This window comes from Fusarium keratoplasticum, chromosome 11 (genome assembly GCF_025433545.1).
Source record: "Fusarium keratoplasticum isolate Fu6.1 chromosome 11, whole genome shotgun sequence".
NCBI classification, from domain to species: Eukaryota; Fungi; Ascomycota; class Sordariomycetes; order Hypocreales; family Nectriaceae; genus Fusarium; species Fusarium keratoplasticum.
This window is the reverse complement of record NC_070539.1, coordinates 2,068,213-2,087,818: the sequence shown is the minus strand read 5'-3', so window position 1 is coordinate 2,087,818 and position 19,606 is coordinate 2,068,213. Positions and strand designations below refer to the sequence as shown.

General features: G+C 53.4%; 2 protein-coding genes across 2 annotated transcripts; both read left to right on the top strand.

The window, feature by feature from the left end:
• Positions 1–383: 383 nt before the first annotated feature.
• NCS57_01351000 (AlcB domain-containing protein) lies at positions 384–1,664 on the top strand (the record flags this gene model as incomplete). Its single annotated transcript, XM_053063143.1, has 1 exon — positions 384–1,664. One exon carries the CDS (start codon positions 384–386, stop codon positions 1,662–1,664), a length of 1,281 nt encoding a protein of 426 aa, XP_052908038.1.
• A 663-nt stretch (positions 1,665–2,327) lies between these two features.
• Positions 2,328–16,269, top strand: NCS57_01350900 (uncharacterized protein; the record flags this gene model as incomplete). Its single annotated transcript, XM_053063142.1, has 2 exons — positions 2,328–2,681; positions 2,734–16,269. 2 exons carry the CDS (start codon positions 2,328–2,330, stop codon positions 16,267–16,269), a joined length of 13,890 nt encoding a protein of 4,629 aa, XP_052908037.1.
• Between the last annotated feature and the right edge of the window lie 3,337 nt (positions 16,270–19,606).

Genomic DNA, 19,606 nt, shown 5'->3' with positions numbered 1-19,606 from the left:
TACGCCACCCTCCAGGGTGCAGCCAAGTGCCGAAAGCTTGACATTGTGACATGCGGAGTACATACGCACTGTGAGCACCTCGCTTGCACAATTGAGCAACTTGGCTTGGACGTAGACCACTTGCATCGGGGGAATAGCAAAGCCGTGTCATTGTGAATTGTAGAGTTGAATAAGTAGTCATGTTTGAGATACTTTAGATGGACTGGTTACCCGTCCAAGAAATATTACTTTTCAATTGCAAGAATCCGCTGTGTTATTATCCTACTGCGCTGTAAGTATTTGTTTGATTTGTGAATAACCCAGCACTCATATTAACTATTAGGCTACCCGAGACCATCATACCGTCTACTAACAGTGCTTACACAGGTCATCAACTCTCGAAAATGGGCATGTACATCGACGACGCAAAGTCTCACGTCGAGACGCTTCTGGGCAAGCCCAACAAGATATCTTTCAAACTACCCGACGGCAAGACTGAAATATGGATCGAGACCACCAAGAATAACACTGGCACCGACCATGTTGTCGGATCCGGAGACCGAGCCTTGGCTCGTTGGGCAACAGATGGCACACAGACCAGAATCTCGCCGGCCATGGTCAATGATGACAGGGCCGAGTTTGATCAAGTCTTTGCGCTCGAGCTGCTGAGCTTTGATGAAAGCTTTTCTCGCTCGCCGTTTGCTTCCGAGGGCCAGCAACAGGACCTCGCGTTGGCATGGGCATCGGTGTATGCCTTGTGGCTGCATCCTGATCACAGAGAAGACGACCTTATTGCTGTCTCGGTCGACAGCGAACGAGTGGGTGAATACCTGCGATGCACCGGCTTGGGAGTGCTATCACCATTTTCACCAAGCACAACACCAAAGGATACCATCTACTGGATCTCTCGAGACGTCTTCTGGCAGGGCGCAGGTGCACCAGACTCGCAGCACTGGCTCCGTTCCCGGCCTGAAGTGACGAGCTTCCCTGGCTTCAACGGCACCATGGGCGTCTTCGCCAACCAGATGGGCTTCACGCGCAAAGGCAACGTCTGCACAGTCCATCCAGTGCGACCAGCCAAGCCCAAGCCCGGCACCGTCATCTACTCGCGCTACATCGTTGAGCTCGGACAGGTGCTGCAGATCCGGCATATCGATGCCGAGAACCCTGTTCACTTTGAAACGTACAAGCGGTGGCAGAACTCGGACCGCGTTAACGCGTCATGGAAGGAGCGCGGACCGGACGAGCATCATCGAAAGTATCTGGCCGAGCAGCTTGCCGATCCGCATACCATGTCATGCGTATTCGAGTGGGACGGCGAACTGGCTGGGTACACGGAGCTGGGGTGGGCCAAGGAAGACAACGCAGCCTGCTTCTTCAACTCCAACTGCAACATCACCGTCGGAGACCATGATCAAAACTCGCACATCATTGTTGGCGAAGAGAGATTCCGTGGGGGTAAGCGGTACCAGGCTGTGGCGACGTCGATCAAGCACTGCTGCTTCCTTCGGGACCCGCGGACGAAGCAGGTCATTGCCGAGCCTCGCTTCGACTTGAGCCATGTTCATATCCAGAACAAGTATTTGCCGCAGGAGAAGAAGAAGCGGTTCCATCTGCCGCACAAGACGGCGATTCTATTCGCTCTGCAGCGGGAGAGATTCTTTCAAGAGGGGCATTTTGTCTAGGTAGTTAGCTTGGTACAGTATGTGGATAGCAAGTAGTCATCGTATGGATCATCAATGTCAGGAACTTGAATATCGAATTGAAAGAACCGAGCCAGGCCGAGTGATCGTCGAGTCGGAGTGAAATTGATCCGATAATATCTGAATCTGGAGTCAACTGCGCAAACTGCCCCATTCGGCAGGTAGATCAACAAGGTTCACTAGTATCGGCCGAGTTGAAAAAACCCGTCAAGTTTGTCCCCGTGTTGGTAGAGGAAAAGGGGTAGTGATATTCCTCCAATGTAACACTCCCGGCCCCATTGGAGCGCAACAGGGTTTTAAGCAAATTTTCATCTCCGAGGGATTATCAATCAGGCAAATCAGAATAATCTAATCAGATGATCACTTCAATTGCCTCATCTCACGAAACAACAAGGAACTCACCCCGCCCCCACGAACCATGGCGAGCTTGATGTAAAGTACCGAGGGCGATGAGGTAATATGGATGGCAAGATACATGAAGAATACTTGGAGGCAAGTACAGCATAGGTACCGCGATTGTTCCACTGTGTGACCGATCGCGGCACTTGCTCGGTAGTGTTTGAATATGTAGTCGCGCATAATACACCAAACAGTAGAATTTTCTAATGATTATGCACTCTAGATAGTTGCGAGATCAACAGCAACATGAACGACATGGCATCCAAGCCCCAGCCACCAGTCACGCGGCTCCGGCCACTACATTCTCTTCAACAATTGAGTACCCTATACTCAGAAACAACTGGAGATGAGCCTCAAGTACTGCATTGGACAAGTTCTCTCGAGGAAGGTCCCGACGAGCAGAAATCTGTGAAAGCCTTTGTAGAGCTCGTCTCGCGTATAGTGGTGCTTGATCACGATGAGCCATACTGTATTCAAGATTCTACACGCGGCGGGCTCATCTTGGCCCGTTTCAGCCATGATGGGAGGTCAACATTTGAATTCATTCAATGTGCTAATGTTGATGACATCCCGACCGACTTTTCGATTGGCAAGGGAAAGGTGCGTTAATCTGGACAATGTTGGTAGCTCATATAGTTGACATGCAGATTAGGCCTTGCAGCTGCACAGAGATGCAGCAACCGGACAAGTAGGGTTGGCCGCTCAGGCCAACCTCATACCTGCAGCAGCTCTTGATGCCCTGGGTAGGATGCTGGATGACCTCATCCTTGGCCTGAAGGAAGAATGGACACAGCCTTCTGCGCTCAACTTTCCACCAAAGTCCAGACCCCTCCCCTTGTTCCCCGAGGAGCCAGTTGGACCTGCTCTCCTTCACCGGTGGTTTGAGCAACGTGCTATAGAGTATCCCGATAGAACGGCCCTGGACTTTCTCGTCAGCCTCGAAAGTGGGAAGAGGGTTCAATATACCTATAAACAGGTCGAAAACGCAGCAAACGTCCTGGCAGCTGATCTGGTCGCGCAGTCAAAACCGTCAGCCAAGACAGTTGCTGTCCTGATAGGACCCTGTCCGGAGCTGTACATCAGCTACTTGGCTGTACTGAAGGCTGGCATGGCTTTCTGTCCCATACCCGTGGACGCCCCTGAAGAGAGACGGGAAGCTCTGATGGAGGATCTGAAGCCAGCCGCAGTCCTCGTGGTCACATCAACGCTGCCAGGATCCACTGCTATCACCACGATCAGCGTGACTCCATATCTCGCAGCATGCGACGCCATATCGGAAAGACAGCCGTCGTCATCCATCAAGGAGACTGACGCTGCCTACATCCTATACACCTCTGGAACCACTGGCATGCCGAAAGGTGTGGTTGTTAGCCACATCTCAGCAGCATGCACCATCTCCGCCCTGAGCTCTCACTATGGGTTTCCCTCACCAACATCACCAGAGCCTATCAGATGGTTTCAGGGTGCAGCTCCTACCTTTGACATTTCCCTCTTCGAGATCTTCTGGACACTCAGCTCAGGTTCAACGCTCTGCTGCGCCCCGCGCGAGTCCACTTTGCAGGACATTGACAAGACTGTTACAACTCTCGCGGCCGACATGACCAACATCACCCCTTCTTTTGCCAACTTGTTGGGTCCGGCGTCGCTCCAAGGTCTCATGGTTGGTGGAGAAACGCTAAATGCACGTCTACTGCAAAACTTTGCACGCAACAATCCAACCGAGGATCATGGCCATAAACCTAGAGGCATCTACAACGGCTACGGACCAACGGAGACGGCCATCTACTGCATCGCCCAGGCCCATGTTCCAGCAGATCAGCGAGGCTCCGTTCTGGGAACGCCCCTAGCTACATGCGGCACCCTCATCGTCGATGAGCAGTCGAAAACCCTGAGTCCTGTGCCCATGGGCGCGATAGGAGAACTTGTCATCACCGGCCCACAGGCTAGCAGGGATGGCTACCTCAACCGTTCCGAAGAGACAAGCCGCGCTTTCGTCGACGATGGAAGATGGGGTAGAGCGTACAGAACGGGTGACCGAGCTAGGATTGTCTGGGACTCCCACGGTGAACCCGCTGTTGAGTTCCTGGGCAGGATATCTGATGACCAAGTCAAGCTCAGCGGAAGACGTGTCGAGTTGGGTGAGATCGATAGCGTTCTGGCCAGCAAAGTCGAGAATGTGCGAGAGGTGCTATCTTGTGTCTGGAAACAAGAGACTTCTGGGACTGGTTCTGAAAAGGTTGTGAGCCTCGTCGTCTGTTCCGAACTTGACTTCGAACCTGTCCGCGAAAAGTGTCTCGGGGCTGCCGAACGATACCTCCCCGACTACATGAGGCCCTTCAAGCTTCTTCAAGTCGACGCACTCCCGAAGTCTGCATCTGGCAAGGTCGATCGCAAAGCCGCCTCGGCATACGTGCGGGAGACCTTGAAACAAGACCGTGTTTCCGAGCAGCCAGAGCCTGCTCAAGAAGAGCCCCTGCTGGACCCCCAAGACGCCAAGCTAGAGCAAGAGCTCGTCGATATCGCGTCGGAAGTTCTGGGTGATGACTCGGGCACTATTACGGCTACCATGCCGCTCGCAGATGCTGGCATGGACAGTCTCCGCGCAATGAGGCTGTTGCGTGATATCAGGAAGAAATGGCCCAGCTGCGGATCTGAAGGGCAGCTGCAGCCATCTTTGGTCTCGCTTCTCGCCTCTGGAGCTAGTATTCGCTCCGTATTCTTCCCCTCTCTGCGAAATGGAGACGACTTGGCCAAGATGCAGTGTCAACTTGGCGACTTTTCATCCAGGCATATGCCTGAAGCCCTCGAAAAGCTTAACATCACCAGTGAGGCCGATGTTGAGATGGTCCTTCCCGCAACATGCACGCAGAGCCAGCTGGCTGTGAGCTTGGCTATGGACAAGCGCAGCTACATCAGCCATTCTGTTCTGAACCTCAAACCCGACGTCTCGTCCGAGGCCCTGAAGGGGGTTGTTGAGGCTGTGATGACTGAGCAGGCCATTTACCGATGTACAATGATGCCATGCGACGATTCGCTGTCACCTTTTGCCCAGGTCATCCTATCATCAGAGGCATGGCGTCGATTGGACAGCAACTCGAACCGGGTTGTACACAGAAGAGGAAGTGTTGGCGATGTCAAAACCTGGCTCGACTTGGCTGAAGAGAACATCTCCCTCGATTCTCAGAAACTGTATCACGCACAAATAATTGAGCCCGAGTCCGGTTCTGGTCTCTTGATCATCAGCGTTGCCCACTGCATCTGCGACGGCGCATCGCTTGAGGCGCTCATGAGCGATATAGCCAGGCGGTATGCTGGTTTGGAACCTCTACCAAGACAAGGCATCTACGAGGCTGTGTTGGAGTGGATGTCTAACATAAACCCCGAGACGGACAACTTGTGGCGAGAGTTGGTGAAAGACTGGGAAACTGAGAGCTTTGATGCCCTGAGCGGCAATGGATCTAAAGCATCGGAGCCTGGGCATGACATGGTCCAGTTCACGAGCGACCTCTCGTGGCAAGCTTTGGAAGACAAGAGCAGGGCCTTGGGCGCATCTCCTCTGTCCATTCTACAGGCGTCTTGGTCCCTGCTCTTGCAACTCTTCTCTGAAGCAGATACCGGAGACATCGTCTTTGGAAGCGTCATATCAGGCTCTCATCTGCCCTCCCACGCACCCACCTTTTCTGTGGTGCCATGCCGCGTTGCCCTACCTGAGACGCAGACCATCATCGACCTTGTCACAAACCTTGCATCTTCCTCGAGGCTAGCGCAGAGCCACCGACACACATCGTTTGGCATCTTCAAGACATTGCCGTATAGCACTGCCCTAGCCTTGCAAGCATATCCTCAATCTGATCATGAGGCAGTCCCTGTCCCTTGGACTGAGATCCAGAATCCGGCTATACGTTACGACTTTGACATGTTTGCCGAGGTCTTGCCTCGATCCGTAGGGCAGCTCGACAAGATGACGTTCAAGCTCACATATCGTGGGGATGCCCTCTCAGCGCCCTCCGCAACGTGCATCGTGAGGCAGTTTGCTGCAATTACGGAAACCATGCTTCGTTCATTTCCTGGGGAAATGGTTCAAAAGCTACCGGCCCGTCTACCCAGGAGCTTGCTCTCTGCAGAAGGGACAGTTCCGGCTGCAAAGCCAGAAGGGGTTAAGGATCGAGCAGAGCTACTACACTCCCAATTCGAGGACCAAGCCGTGTCAACCCCTGACCGCTTGGCCTTGAGCTTCTACACGTCCCTAGACTCGCCTCCAGTGGAGATGAGCTATGCAGATCTAGACGCTAGAGCCAATGGCTTAGCAAATATCTTGCGCGAGGAAGACATTGACATCATCCCAATCTGCCTCCAACGCAGCGTTGAACTCTACGTCGCCATCTTGGCCATCTTGAAGGCTGGCTCGGCCTGGTGCCCCATTGATGATACGTCCCCTGTGCAGAGGAGGACTTCGCTGATCGCTCGGACCCAGAGCAAGGTATTGCTCACAACCACTGAATCATTGCATTTGGTCCAGCCTTGCCTCGACCACGAAAGCCTGGAAGGTGTGCGAATCATTCTTCTCGACCAGTACGCCCATCACAAGTCCTCAACAAGACCCGATCCGCGTCGCAGCGTCATGTCTTCAGGCGCCTTCGGCGGCAAAGATTTGGCCTATCTTCTGTGGACATCAGGCACCACTGGCGAACCAAAGGGAGTCATGATTCAGCATTCCGCGGCGGCAGAAGCCATGCGCGACCTGCAAGTCCAAGTTGAGCATGACTACAAGACGGAACAAGTACGCACGCTACAATTCTGCGCCTACAGCTTCGACGTTTTTGTGCAGGACCTCTTCTACACCTGGGGTCTAGCAGGCAGCGTCATCAGTGGTACAAGAGAGCTAATGCTTGGCACGTTCGTCGAGTTCATCTGGAAATCCTGTCCCACTCATGCTCATCTCACCCCGTCCTTTGGTGCCAGCATCGATGTTGAAGAGATCAGGGGATCGACTCTACAATACGTCACCTTCATTGGCGAGAAGCTCACAGAAGACGTCGCCGAGGCATGGGCAGCTCCTGGTATCACCACTCGCGCGTACAACACGTACGGACCAGCAGAAAACGCTGTCGTTTCTACTCTGAGACGCTTCTATGGTAGGAGCAGGGATCAGGCCAAGGCTGCCAATGTTGGCTTCCCTCTCACAAACTGCACGGCCTATGTCGTCCGCGAGGTTGATAACCGCTGGGAGCTCGTCCCACGATATGGAGTCGGCGAGTTAGCTCTGGGTGGTGCGCAGGTCGCAAAGGGCTATCTAGCAAATGAGGCCAAAACGACCAAGGCCTTTATCCAGGGAGGTTCCGGCATTGACGAGCGCATCTACCTCACAGGCGACATGGTGCGTCTCAACGACCACGGCTTCGAGTTTCTGGGAAGAAACGATGACTTGATCAAGATCACTGGCATCCGCATTGAGCTGAGTGAGATCAGCGCTGCCTGTGCGAGTGTGAAAGACGAGGAGGCGGCTGTTGAGCACGTCGAGACGCTGTATCTCTCTCGTCCAGGCGACAACAGCAACAACAAAGTCGTCGTCACGTTCGTCTCCGTCAAGAAAGCTGCGGTTGATACAGGCAGTATTAGAACACAGGTCTTCCAGAGGGCCAGGGATGTGCTGCCCACGTACATGGTACCCGGACACGTCGTGGTGCTCGAAACCACGATGCCGAGGACAGCGTCCAACAAGGTCGACCGCAAGGCTCTGCAAAAGATCTACGAGGAGTCGGACCCAAGTAGTTTGGTTGTAAAAGATGACTCAGCAGAATCTGACGGTCAGCAGGCGAAGCTGCAATGGACCGAGGCGCAACTCTCTGTTCTCCAGATCATCGCCGACCATTTCCAAGTGGCAGCTGAATCATTGGCTCCAGATGATAGCTTGGCCTCATTGGGTTTCAGTTCTCTTCAAGTTACCAAGCTGGCGTGGTCCCTGAGGCGGCAGCTGAACCGCATGATCGGAGTTCTAGATCTAATGCGGTGCCGATATCTCGGCGAATTGGTCGACGTCGTTGTCGGCGAGCAACCAGATCAACCGGGACAGCCCAACGGTGTGGTGCCCCCGGAAACTCCCTCTTGGGTAGCTTCTATCAAGGACACGTTGACCAGCAAGCTCCGTGGTATCATGCGGCCTCAAGACACGCTGTACATCCTACCGGCAACTCCTGTGCAGGAATCGCTCATCGTGGAGACCATGCTCGAGCCCAAGGCGTACTGGGCCCATCGTGTGTTTGACTTGAGCCACCTGGGCGAGATTGACGGCCATCGATTGAAGAAGGCGTGGACCGAAGCTGCCCGGAGATTCGACATCCTTAGAACCATTTTCGTTCCTCTCACGCAACTGAGCACAGAGGACAATGGTAATAGCGTTGCGTGGTCTTCTCAAATCGGAACCCAGTCCACGATCCTGCAAATCATTCGACGCGAACCAACTGTGGGCTGGACCTGGCTACCCAGGGACAAAGAGCAGGATCTAGCCAGATGGGCTGAGGAGCTGCAGACGGAACTCACGCCGACAAGAACAACTCGGCCACCTTGGTCCGTCACATTTGCCGAGGGCGGTTGCAAGCTCATGCTAAGCATGCATCACGCTCTCTACGACGCTGTCGCGTCAGAGATTCTCCTTGACACAGTCGCGAAGCTCTACGAGGAGCAAGTTGAGGGCAGCTCTGACAGCGTCTTACAACTCGAGAGGGGTATGGAGCTGGGTCTTCTGCCAACCGCTGCCCAGCGGAGCGAGGCTTCTTCCTTGTGGAACAGTCATCTAGCGGATCTCAGGAAGACGGTTGGTGCCTTGAACGCCTCATTCCCTGACCTGACACAATCCCGACAAAAGCAGGTACAGGGAATCCTCAGCTCAAGGAGGGCCATCCCTCATGCATTTACCTCTACCTCACCCACCCTCCCGACACTGCTGCAATCTGCATTCGGATGCGTTCTTGCTTCATACTTGGAGCTCAAGGCCGTCATGTTCGGTCAGGTCGTGTCGCAGAGGATTCTTCACCCAGATCTCGCCCGCGTAATGGGCCCTGCTATGGCCACCATTCCCGTCGTTGTCCGAGGCAATGCCTCCTCACCCGAGGAGCTCTGGAGCGAGATGACGGGTGATTCGTCCAAGCTCTTCCGAAGCGCACATAGCTTGCATCCCGTGGACATCAAGAAAATGCTCAATGAGAGCAGCGGGAGTAGCAACGCCCCCTTCCCAGGCCTCTTTGTATACCACCCGGCCACTGAGGACAATACCACTCAGAAAGTTTTCCGGGAGGAAGGGCAAGCTCTGTCGCTCAACGTGGAACATCCGCTTGCCCTAAACATCTTCGAGGCCGATGGCACTATTGAACTCACTGGCGACGGGCGTCGCATCTCGCAAGGACAGCTTGATCTCATGATGGGCCAGATCATCGGCCAGGCCCAAGCTATGCTGAAGTCACCTCAGCTCCCTCTCGAGCAACTTCAAAATACGATGGACCACAGTCTCATTTCGATTAGTGGCCAAGCCACCTCGGACCACGTCGATACAGCCAACCCAACTGAGAGACTCTCTCTGCATGCATCCGAGCATCCTGAATGGATCGCAGCCGAGGAGGTCATTTTTCAAGAGTCAGACGAAGATCAAGATGAGATCGTGACCAAAACCATCACCTACGCCCAGTTGGACATCCTCACCAACGCCATCGTCTCCAAGCTCGCATCTCACGAGCCCCGTCTCCAGCCCGACGACGTCGTTGCTCTGTACATGAGCAGAGACATCAAGTCGCTTGCAGCAACCCTGGCCATCTTCAGGGCAGGCTATATATATCTCCCTGTGGATGAAGAGCTGCCTCTGGAGCGGAAGAGGCTCCTCATCCGTGACGCCGACGCAAAGCTCATCATTACCACGGAGGAACTACTCGGTGACTTGGACTTGAACCTCGACAGCGACCCAGTGGCGCTGCTGATCCCAGACCTCGACGATGTACTCTCTTGGCCAATTTCTCAGATAGAGCCTGAACAACCCGGCCACGGTGGCTACCTTCTCTACACATCAGGCTCTACAGGCCGTCCCAAGGGCGTTCGTGTTTCCAACAGAAGCCTTTGTCACTTCATTGCCTCTTTCAGCGCCCGCTTGATTGAGTCCTCACCCAGCACGGCCAACCTCGGGGGTGACGGCAAATATCTTAACCTCACGTCCCGGGCCTTCGATCCCCACTTGACACAACTCTTTGTGCCCTGGCACTTGGGCTACCGCGTCGTCATTGGCAAGGACCGTACGGCCATGATCGGTAGCATGAAAGAGGTTATCAACGAGCTGGGAATTACGCACTTCGGTTCTGTGCCCTCTGTCTTGACTCAGCTGGGACTGCGACCTGAACAAGTGCCGTCGGTCAAGGTGGTGACGACTGGCGGAGAAAAGGCGTCGAGTGAACTTCTAGACCTGTGGTCGAGCCGCCAAGAGGGCCAGCAGCATGAGCCTGTTCTGTTCAACTTCTACGGGCCAACCGAAGTCACCATCGGCTGCTTGGGTCATGCCGTGCATCACGACTCCAACGCCCGTAATCTCGGACTTCCGCTACTGGGTCTTGAAACCCTGCTCTTGTGTCCTGATACGGGGGACAGACAGGTCATTGCCAAGAGAGGACAGCCCGGAGAGCTCTGCATGGCTGGACCGCAGGTGGCCATGGGTTATCTGGATAGACCTATTGAGAACGCGAAGAGCTTCCAGACCACCACGCTACTGGGTGGCGGTGAGAAGAGAATGTACAGAACAGGCGACATGATGAGGATGATGCACGATGGTACCCTCGAATTCTTGGGAAGAGCGGACCAACAGGCCAAGATCCGTGGTCAAAGGCTAGAACTCGACGAGGTCGTCTCTTTTCTAAAGCAAGCTGCTGCAGGCGAGGGCGACCTTGACTTTGCCGCTACCGTGGCTGGCAATGGCACCAACAGCTCACAGCAACTATTGGGATTCGTGGCTCGGAAGGCGACAAGTCTGCTGAAGGGCGAGATTGAAGCCGAGGTCGAGTCCTTGAGAAACCAAAGCCGGGCGATGACAGCACTACTGGAGAGGATCCAGCAGAAGTGCGAAGCTGGGCTGCCGGCCTTCATGGTGCCCACTATGCACTGGGTCTCGAGGATCCCATACTTGGCCGCCTCGGGTAAGGTCGACACTAAGCAGCTGGCCAAGTTGGCAACCGACATTCTCAATTTCCAAGATGAGCCTGCATCTCCATACAGCGATGATACTCTGACTGCTGAAGAGTCTGCAGTCGTGGCTGCCGTGGAGGAGGCTGTGGGCGTCAATGTCAAGGCTACAGCGACAAGCAACATCCATCGCCTGGGCATCGACAGTCTTTCGGCTGTCCATCTACTGTCCCTTCTGAGAATCCGAGGCTTTCCCAACCTCAAAATGGTAGAAATTCTGTCATCTTCGTGCACAGTGGGATCCTTAGCTCGACTGGCCGACCAAGACTCGAGCAGCACATGGCCAACGACAGACACACCGCAAGAGGTCAATACGGCCAAGAGAGTGGATCTTGGGCCAATTCCCGTCGGTCCCAGTGCTGAAGAGATCGAAGCTGTCTTGCCCTGCTTGCCTCTGCAATCCGCCCTTGTCGCCCGGTCTCTGGTCTGGCTGAGCGCTAACAACGTGGGTGACAAAGACAAGGACGTCCCGTACGTGGCACAGTTCCACTACCGTCTCTGCCACGACACCGATGTCGCTAGATGGAAGGAAGCAGCCGAGAGAGTCGTTGAATCTGAGGCCATGCTGAGAACATGTTTCGTTCAGCGTGAAGATGATGGTCGGATCCTGCAAGTTGTCCTCAAATCGCCTCCCTCACCTTTCGACGGCGGAGAAGATCTAGCCGATATCGTCGCCCGGATGAATGTACGACCACCAATCAGGCTGCAAATTGGAGACACAGATGAGTCCGGCGAAACGGTCGTCTCACTGAAGATCCACCACGCCTTGTTCGATGGCGTGGCTATCGATGTGCTTCGGAAGAGGCTGGAGCAGAGCTACAGCGGACAGGACACCCTCGACAGGACAAGTCTCAGTGCATTGACGAGTCTCTCTAATCATTGCAACCTCTCAGGTGCACAGATGGAAGATACGAGACACTCGTGGCAGGCAAGGCTACACGGTTTGCGACCGTGCCGTGTTGGGGCCGACAACAACAGCGGCGCCATGACTCGTTCGACTCTACGTCTTGGCTACACGATTTCTCAGCTTAAGACTAAGCTACAGTCCCAAGCGGCTGACGTACCGGTATCAGTCTCTTCCGTCTTCCAGTTAGCAACTGCCCTCTGTTTAGCTCAGGTTACTCGACAAACATCGATCATCTACGGTTTCGTCTTGTCACTGCGGCCTCTCCTTGATCATGTCGCCCCAGGTGTGGAAAGTTTCGTCGGTCCGTGCCTCAACACATTGATCCAGACTCTCAGTCTCCAAGGGAACGAGACACTACCCGCGATCGCCAGGAGAGTCCACGAAGCACACATTGACGCCTGCCAGGACGGCATGCCGCTTGTCGGCGTGGAAATGGTACAGCGCTGGTCTGGATCCGAGGATAAGCTATTCGACAGCTTGCTCAGCATCAACGTTGTCCCTGAGCAGGAGGCGAAGCTTAAACCAGGGCAGATGAGTCTTGTGCGTACCCAGAGCAAGAGTGATCTGGCCTTGGCTATTGATATCGACCTGCATGCCGACGGCAAGATCACCTTGACGCTTTCTTCGGGAGGTGCCTTGACAACGCCGCAGCTGGATGGCATTGGCCAGTTGTTCGAGAGGGTTGTGGGCAGCTCAACGGACGAGAACGCGAGAGTCGAGGACTTTGTCTCGGTGCAACATGACGCAAACACGTCTACTCATATTACCCAACACTCCCCTGCGGCAGCTGTGTCAGAGCCAGTTTCGACAGACAAAGGCTATCGAGAGTCCTTGGCCTGCGTGAAGAGAATCGTCAGTCGTCTCCTGCATCTGAGCGCGGAAGACATACCGGAAAAGACCTCGCTGTATCAGATCGGACTGGACTCCATCACCATTCTTCCATTCGTCAAGCTCATCAACAGGGAAGAAAAGATCAAGCTCTCTCCTGATGCTGTCATCAAGGCCCGAACCATCCAAGGTACTGCAAGACTTGTTCAAGAAGCAATGGCTGTGGCCATCCACCCCGATGAGAATCAAGATATACAAGGCGGACTCAACAACAGCGTCATCGAGCAAGACGTGTACGACAAGACTCTACAACGACTGGCCAAGGCGCTCATGTTCGTAGCAACGCCCCTTCAGGAGGGCATGCTCAGTGCATCTTTAGCCATCGAGGACAACGCTTACACCTATATCCATACCATCCAACTCTCCGAACGCGCTCTCGCAGCAGACACTCCCAGCCTAGACAACTTCTTTGCTGCTTTTGGCGATACAGTGCAAGCCTGCGAGATCCTGAGGACGCGCTTCGTATTCACAGAAGATGATGAAGCGCCTTGGGTTGGTATTGTGTCTCCTACTGAACAGAGCGATCTTGTCAGTTGTCAGGTAGTCAAAACCGGCAGGGTGCAGCTAAGAATTCATCACGCCCTGTACGACGCAACATCGATCCAGGCCTTGTGGCGTATCCTGAGCGAAAACTACCACAAGCGACTCCAACGCCATGATCAAGAAGCTACACTGCATCTGTTCAGGCCATTTGCGAAGATAGTCGCCACTGCGCAGAGAGCCTCGGTGTCCTTCTGGACCAACCTGGTTCAAGACTACAAATACACGCCACTTGATTTCCCTGAAGTCTCACTTCAGGCGTCATCCGCCTTCCATTTTACGCTGGGTGAGCAGGAGTTGTCGCTTCTACAGGCAAGATGCAGGGAACTCAGCGTCACGGTCAAGGCGGCGCTTCAGCTAGCTTGGGCCAAGGTACTATGCGAGTCCCTGTATCGACAAGGAGATGTTGTCTACGGAGAGGTCGTCACGACTGGCGGCGGTTTCGCTGACGATGCCATGCTTGGCCCTACCATCAACACGGTACCCATGAGGGTCAATCTGGCGGATCAGGGGACCGCCGTCGGTGTTGCAGAGGCATTGGCTCGGGTACAAAGACTGAACGACGAGGTGAAGGGTGACAACTCTATGGCTTCTCTCAGAAAGATCCAGACACTGTGGAGGTCTTCAAGCCGAGATGCCCCTACAAGCCTGTTCCAGAGTCTGTTTGTGTTTGATGGTGTTGTGGGATCTGCTGTCACCGACGGCGATGAACAGTTGTTCAAGCCTGCTCAAATCCAGGCAGAAGACAATGGACCTGCTTATGACGAATACCCTCTCATTGCCAGCTTCCAGATCAAGAACAGCGCCCTTCGTGGTAAACTGAGAGCCAAGATGGCACCAAAGGAAGCGAGAGCCTTGGGCAGTCGCCTAGAGGCTGCGGTGAGATTCATCATCGCGGGTGAGCCAGAGGGTTCGATGCTTGATATGAGTCTCATGAAGGCGGACGCAAAGAAAGAGCCCACCCCTAACGGAAGCGCTCTGAGCGACAAAGTTGATCTGAACGGTCTAGTTCCAACTGCCGATGCTGTTCTGGAGCTGGTCAAGAAGGTGCTCGATACAAGATGCAAAGGCAAGCACGTCGATTATGATACCAATCTGGTCAATGTCGGCCTTGACTCGATCTTGGCCATTCGCCTGTCAAAGCTCCTAAGGAAGAATATGGGAATCACCATGAGCGTCTTTGACATCATCAAAGGCGCGAGTGTCCGTGACATGGCCAAGGAAAAGACATCTGCACCAAAGGCCGTGGCACAGAAACCGAAACCGCAGTTGTTGGCCCAGGAGGAAGAACAAAACGAGTTGGTGGCAAAGCATCTCGGGCTTACAAAGGAGAACGTCAAGTCCGTCCTGCCAACCCTCGCAGGACAGCGTGCGCACTTGGAGCAGTGGCTACATAGCGGCAAGAGATTCTTTGAGGCTCCTTGGGTGTATCGACTCGATCACTCCATCGATTCACAGAGAGTTGCGAGTTGCTGGGCTAAACTTTGTCAAGTCCACGAGGCTCTCCGGACAACATTCGTCTGGACAGGCAAGGCCTTGGTCCAAGTTACTCTGGGCGAGCAAGAGGGACGAGGCTTCACAGAACTCAGTGACTTGTCAAAGCCCATCAAAGCTTTGATCGAAGAGCACGTTAGCGAGGAAAATGGAAAGCCTTCAGACTTCAGACAGCCCCCTGCTCGCCTCTCGTTCCTGGAGGCTTCAGACGGGAAGGCAGTTGTGCTTCGACTGCATCACGCGTTGTACGACGCATGGAGTATCAAGATGATTGAGAAGGACTTGAATGATCTCTTGAATGTTGGCAAGGTGCTGGAGACTCGCGTGTCTCTCGGAGACGCAATTGGTCAAATTAGAGACATCAGACAACCTGATGCAGAACACGCGTACTGGAGGAATCATCTCTTGCGCGCCCAAGACACCGTCCTTAACAGCGATACATCAGCATCGGAGCAGAAGTCGCCTCTTGGTCGGCACTTCAAAACCATCTATCCCGATGTCATCCCCAGGAACGTCATCAAGCGCAATGCACGCACATCAGCCGCAATCCTCCTCGCCTACGCAAAGGCACTGGGACATGTCACGAAATGCTCCCGCCCCACGTTCTGCCTGAATCATGCTTCGCGATCTCTTTCCTCCGTAGATGGATTGCAGACCATTGACTTGACGGCCGCGAGTGTGCCGACTCTGACTGTTACACCGTGTTGCGTGGACCTAGAGTCCGAGCATACGCTAGAGTCTATGCAGGATCATTTGGCGCAGCTCACCAAGTTTGCACAGACAGATGGTGTGCAGAGGTTTTGCCCCAAGTTTAACTCGCACCTCAACATTCTCTACGCAGGAGAAAATACCAAGAATGCGCACGAAGGCCAGGCACTCAGCAGGTTCAGGCTCAGCGAACCTCTAGCTTCAGATTACTTCACTGTCACGGAGCCGTCGTTATCCACTGTGTCGACTATCGAGGGGCTTGAGACGTCCCACCTATGTCCACATCAGTTCTTCTTCACTGTCATTGTGGGTCAAGATCAAGATGTCAGGGTGTCAATAAGTGGTAGTGAGGTGGGAGCCCGAGACATGGTTGCCAAGATGGTATCGCATTTCGGATCTGAGTTGGAAGAGATGATAGAGGGTAATGATACAGACTAGATATCGGCATAAGACGGCAGAGAGGAGGTAGGAAGATTTCAAAAGTGAGGGATTCACGCTGTTGATGGGGTATGGAGATGTAGCGTAGCACGAAATGCAGTGAAAAGAGCTCACGAAATGGCATCGAGTGTGGATTGCGAAACGGCGAGGCTGATAGAAGGTCCTATGGCTTAGCAGAGTTTATGGTAATTATGATTTTTCTTTTTTTACCTCTTTTGTCATGGAGTCAAGCAAAATATTACTCTGCGTGGTGGACCAGGTGGCTTAACCGCTGGCGTGAACTTGGCGAAGCATCGAGCAGAAGCATGACGTGCGATCACCAAGAACTTGGCTATTGACACATGCCGGCATCAAAACCCAATGCCAAAGAACACTCTAGACTGGAAAAATCTTCTATGACTGCTCCCAAAAGGTTGGGTAGTATAGCCGTCTACTATATCTAGTTAACTCTGAAGCAATCACCCACCATTTCAATGGGTAATGCGTCCCTACTTCCCAATTGTCTACCGCTCAACGCTATAAAGGAGGATATCTACATATGAGTTCTTCATGTTAACACAACAAGATGTAAGCCATCAGGGTAGTAGACACCCAAGGGGCCATCCTACTCAGACTTGAAGGATCCGGCGTTGGCTTGACAGCTTGAAGTCTTAGAGCTGCTAGCGACACCTTGTACATCTGTTCTTGCCTCAACGCCACATGTCTCCACAAGGAATCTCTCCATCGGGACCATGTCGGTATAGGCTACCGCTACTCTGGCAGCGACACCTTGGGGCATGTCAAGGCCAAGCAAGTGGAGGCCTCGAACTACCTCCTCTGATATTGGGACTCGCGGCGGTTCGGTGATGGGACTTGTTGGAGGCTTGCTGATCGAGACACGGTCGAGTTTCGGGGTGGTGGATCGAGGAGACAGGACGGGATCAAGAGGTGGCGGTGTAGGTGCAGAGGTACTAATAAAAGAGACAGATTAGAATATTGAAGAAGACAATGTGAATGGGCCTGGGCTAGGGTAATGGTATCTGAGGCCCGACGGGGAGGTACTGATGGATGGGTAGTAGAGATTTTGTACGAACGAATTTGTGTTTCTCGACATGGAGTCACCCATGTTCTGGCATTGACCCACGGTGTCAGAGTGAGAGGCCATGGTTGCGACAAGAGATATCGTGGTAACTGGAGAAACGTAGGATGTCTTTTGCAGACCTTTGGTTGAAGGGACACAGGGAGGGTTACAAGGCGATGGGGGAAAAACGAAGAGCCTGCTAGAATTTCCGACATTTGGAGGGAAATACTACTTCCTATTTATGTTTTCTAGATGGGCATGGGGTGAGAGGACGCAGGAGGGTATTCGACAACGTTCTGAGTCCAAGGTAAGATTTACATGGGCGCATGCGAGACGTTTTTGCAGCCGCATTCTCCCGTTTTGGACGGGTAAGAGGCAAATTGCAGCTTTTGAGAGAGCTGAAAATGACAGAAGAGGGCACTCTGTGTTGCTCCACTCCTTGGAATAGAATAGGCTGATTTACATTTTGCAGTGTTTGGGTGCAAAATGCAGACAGGGAGGTGCAAATGCACAAATTTTGCTGGCCCGACCGAGGAACCTTTGTCATGTGTGGGCTCTTTTCGGCACAGATTTTACTCCGCGTAGAATTGCATTTTGCATTTTGCAGCAATCAGGCTATGAGGTACAGGTGTACTGCGCTTGACTCTGACTGGCCATGTTTGCTTCACTGCCCCCTCGTTCCACTCATTTGTTGGTCACAAATCCCTGTTCACCAAAGAGAACCCGAGCACTTTGGAGAATGAGGCTTGGGACCTTGCATAAGTACCAGGCCATCGCCCTGAGCCTGTCTTTTGGCAAGACTCGCTCGCTCCATGATTTCACAGGAACGTTGACCAACCCAGCTGCCCTGACCGCATATCTATCATTTCATCCCGGTACAATCGCACGATGACCAAGGATTGGGAGCCGCTACAGGATGAGATCAGGAACCTTTACCTGACTGAGGACAAACCACTTGATGAGGTTATGCGCTTGGTGAAGGGCAAGCATAGCTTCATTGCATCGTGGGTGGCCTTCTTGCAAGCCATTTCTTTTTCTACCTAACGCTTATTAGTGAGCGCTCTTATCGAACCCAGCTCAAGAAATGGGGCTTCACAAAGTATAGTACCCAGGCCTTTCCCAAGGCAAAAAAGAGGGGTCGCTCATCAAACCGCCTCGGCAAACGCCCTGCTATAACCTCAGCAACCCCAGAGGGCTTCGGTAGTTTTAGTTTGCCAGATAACCTGCCAGCCACCTCTGCCCTGGACAGTGGACGCGCCGACTTGGACTTTGCGGCGTCTCAACTTCCATCCGTTGCCTTCTCTGTATCTCAGTTCGACAGCTTTGGTCAGGGAACCGAGGCACCCGGCCCGCTCCATACTGGCCAGTACGCACTGGATGGTCAAGGCAGGAGCCAGCTGCATCGGGCCATCATGAGTGAAGATGTAGACCAAGTCCAGTTTCTTCTCAACGCCGGGGCTACGGTTGATACTCGAGATCACATTGGGAACACACCTCTTCATTGGGGAGTCAGCACCGGGAACTCGAACGTCGTCAAGCTTATTCTTCAATTTGGAGCCGATGTGAACGCAAAGAACAACATGGGGCGTGCTCCTCTGCATCTTGGAGTTTCTCAACCTACTCTCATTGACACGCTCATCAACCAAGGCGCTGATGCATCCGTTCAAGATGGTAACGGTAACACACCGCTTCATCTTCTTATATATGCTCATCCTTCCCAATATTCGAACCTTTTCTCCTCGGCAGTCGAGGCATTGCTTAAGGCGGGGGCCGGTCCGAACCAAGCAAACCACAACGAAGAAACCCCATTCTTTCAACTCCTGAAGCGGCAGTCTTACCAAGAAGAAGTCCTAATGGCTATTCACTCTTCCTTACAAGCGGGTGGCTCTGTGAACGAAGTTCTGCCAGATGGCACGATTCCTTTCGAGATTTTCCTCTCAAGGTCGGAGACAAAGGGCTTCAAGCTTGGGGGGCCCAAGGAAAGACTTGAAAACAATATATTGAGATGTTTTCTTGCCAAGGGAGCCTCCGTCATAACGCCAATGACTCTCGGGGAGCCACTGATCTGCGGATACCTCAATACCAGAGATTCTGTTCGTTGGGGTCGAGACAAGAGACTAGGGAAAGAATTGTTCAAGCGCCTCACTCCCGGTGAAGTGGAAAAGGCCGGAAACTCAATTCTTTTCGCCCTCGTATCCGATTACTGGGAGACAGCTGGAGATGGCGGGGAGCTCATAGCAACTCTTCTCCAGCATGGCGTAAACCCCAATCACCAAG